The sequence below is a fragment of the Sinocyclocheilus rhinocerous genome, unplaced genomic scaffold, assembly GCF_001515625.1.
Source record: "Sinocyclocheilus rhinocerous isolate Xijiao unplaced genomic scaffold, SAMN03320098_v1.1 scaffold287, whole genome shotgun sequence".
Lineage (NCBI taxonomy): Eukaryota > Metazoa > Chordata > Actinopteri > Cypriniformes > Cyprinidae > Sinocyclocheilus > Sinocyclocheilus rhinocerous.
Window position 1 is genome coordinate 261,706 of NW_015633524.1, and position 3,041 is coordinate 264,746.

A 3,041-nucleotide genomic window follows, 5' to 3' on the forward strand; every position below is an offset into this window, starting at 1 on the left:
AACACCAGCATTGACTGAATGGCCGCGATCAGCTCTGGTGGCCGTAACACAGGCTTTAATGCGCCGCAGACGCGTGCCGTGATGCGCAGATCAGCTCTAGTCTCTAACGTCACTGAATCTGCTGTTAAAAATGAGCCATCCATTCATCATATCATCATGCAAAACTAAGAATTAGACCTGCACTGACAAACAATGGAGCGTGCTCTGCTGGACAAACTAACTAATTACACCATTCAGAAGCATTTAATCTGCGTTATATGTTCTGTAAAAAAAAAAATTTTATATCAGCGGCATATTCGCCGATACCGATATATCGGCGACAGGCTCATATCGGCCGATAATATCGGCTAAACGATATATCGGTGGGGCTCTAATGCTTTAACCTTTTTTTCAATTAGCATCATTTATTTTCTTGGTTACTGCTGTCGTTAGCTTCCTAACGTACCTGACGGTGCCCTCTGAGACTCCGGGCACAGAGAGGGTGACATCCAGGGGCATCTGGCACTGGCTGCGGAGGATGCTGACCATACGCAGAGCCTCCACCTCACTGCGCGGGGCGTTCACTGACGCACAGCCTAAATACGTCAGCTTACTGAACACCACGCTGTCTTCATCTGGGACAGGGGTCCCGGGACTCAAGTCAGAGGGCTCATCTAGAAGCAGTGATGGGAAGAGAGACTCTAAATGAAACTGGCAATATTTTGGACACACTTGACTTAAAAACCTTTTGATCTGACTGCTTCTAATTAAATGCTTGAAATTGTTTTTACACCAAAGTAAATAGTGCCTATGTATGAATTTTCATGACTAGAATTAAACAGGTAGGTATGTGTCTTGATAACAAATGACCAGCAGATGGCACTCTGTATATGTATTATACTGAGTCTGCACACTTTTTAGGTTTTAACCTCAATTTAAAAAATGTTATTGTCTGAATGCAAAAAGGATAAGAAAAAAATTTAAATACAGTATATATATATATTCAGTTAAGTAGTTTTTTCTACATATATATGTATATATACAGTATATATGTGTGTGTGTGTGTGTGTGTGTGTGTGTGTGTAATGTATATATACTAAAACAAATACTTTTATTTTGGATGCGATTAATCGCGATTAATCATTTGACAGCACTAATATATATATATACATACACGTGTGTATATATATATATATATATATACACAGTGCATTCAGAAAGTATTCAGACCCCCTTCACTTTTTAAAATTTTGTTATGTTGCAGCCTGATACTACAATTGTTTAAATTCTTTTTTTTTTCTCATTAATCTACACTATCTTCCTCATAATGACATAGTGTAAACAGAATTTTTGAAATGTCTGTAAATTTATTAAAAAGAAAAAACTGAAATACTCCGAACTTAGTTGAAGCACCTTTGGCAGCAATTACAGCCTCAAGTTTTTTTGGGGTATGACGCAACAATCTTTGCACATCTGGATTGGGGGATTTTCTGCCATTCTTCTTAGCAAATCCTCTCAAGCTCAGTCAGGTTGGATGGGGCCGTCGGTGGACAGCCATTTTCAGGTCTCTCCAGAGATGTTCAATAGGGTTCAAGTCAGGGCTCTGGCTGGGCCACTCTAGGACATTCACAGAGTTGTCCCTAAGCCACTCCTGTGTTGCCTTGGCTGTGTGCTTAGGATCATTGTCATGTTGGGAGGTGAACCTTCGGCCCAGACTGAGGTCCTGAGCGCTGTGGAACAGGTTTTCATTGAGGATATCTCTGTACTTTGCTCCATTCAGCTTTTTCTCAACCCTGACCAGTCTCTCAGTCCCTGCTGCTGAAAAACACCCCCACAGCATGAGGCTGCTACCAGCACACTTTATTTTTGGGATGCTACTCTGCAGGTGATGTGCAGAGCTGGTTTCCTTCAAACATGATGCTTAGAATTGAGGTTCATCAGACCAGAGAATCTCGTTTCTCAGAGTCCGAGGGTCCTTTAGGTGCTGTTTTGCAAATTCCAAATGTGTTTTCATGTGTCTTCACTGAGGAAAGGATTGAGTTTGGCCACACCTCCATAAAGCCCAGATCGGTGGAGTGTTGCAGTGTTGTTTGTCCTTCTGTAGGTTTCTCCCATCTGCAATTATGATCATGGATCTCAACTAGAATGACAGTCAGGTTCAGGTTCTTGGTCACCAGTCTAGACAAGGCCCTTCTCCATCAATTGCTCAGTTTGGCTGGGCGACCAGCTCTTGAAAGAGTCCTGGTTGTGCCAAACGTCTTCCATTTGAGAATTATGGAAGCCACTGTGCTCTTGGGAACCTTCAGTGCAGCAGAAATTTGTTGTAGCCTTCCCCAGATCTGTGCCTCGATACAATCCTGTCTCTGAGCTCTGCAGGCAGTTCATTTGACCTCAAGGCTTGGTTTTTGCTCTGATATGCATTGTCAGCTGTGAGGCCTTTTATAGAGAGGTGTGTGCCTTTCCAAATCATGTCCAATCAATTTAATTTACCACAGTTGGACTCCAATCAAGGTGTAGAAACATCTCAGCAATAATCAAGAGAAATGGGAGGCACCTGAGCTAAATTTCAAGTATTGTTGCAAAGGGTCTGAATACTTATGTAAATGTGTTATTTCATTTTGTTCTTTTTAATAAATTTACAGACATTTCAAAAATTCTGTTTTCACTTTGTCATTATGAGGTACGGAGTGTAGATTAATGAGAAAAAAATGAATTTAAACAATTGTAGTATCAGGCTGCAACATAACAAAATTGAAAAAAAAAATGAAGGGGGTGAATACTTTCTGAATGCACTGTATATATATATATTAGGGCTGCACGATATATCGAAATTATCGAAATATCGCAAATGTAAATATCGTAATATGCATATCGCAGCGGTGTGCGATATCATTATCATTTTAATAATAGGCTACTTAAATCAAAACGTTGCAAAAGGTCAGAGTTTTAGTTCGACGCATATAGCAGAGAATTGCTTGACGTTAAAAATAGTTATTAAGTGCAATAAGTTGCAGAAAACAACTCTTTGCCGTCTCGTCTTGCTGTCTGACTCACACCTGAAG

The 3,041-nt window shown here is 40.4% G+C and overlaps 1 protein-coding gene across 2 annotated transcripts in view; it reads right to left on the reverse strand.

Moving 5' to 3' along the window:
* Window positions 1-3,041, reverse strand: part of LOC107744072 (rab GTPase-activating protein 1-like) — a 105,200-nt gene that overhangs the window by 76,157 nt on the left and 26,002 nt on the right. For both annotated transcript variants that reach the window (XM_016557542.1, XM_016557541.1), the window contains one exon: window positions 446-653. In XM_016557542.1, the coding sequence (XP_016413028.1) occupies window positions 446-653 (208 nt within the window). The remainder of the gene's footprint in view (window positions 1-445; window positions 654-3,041) is intronic.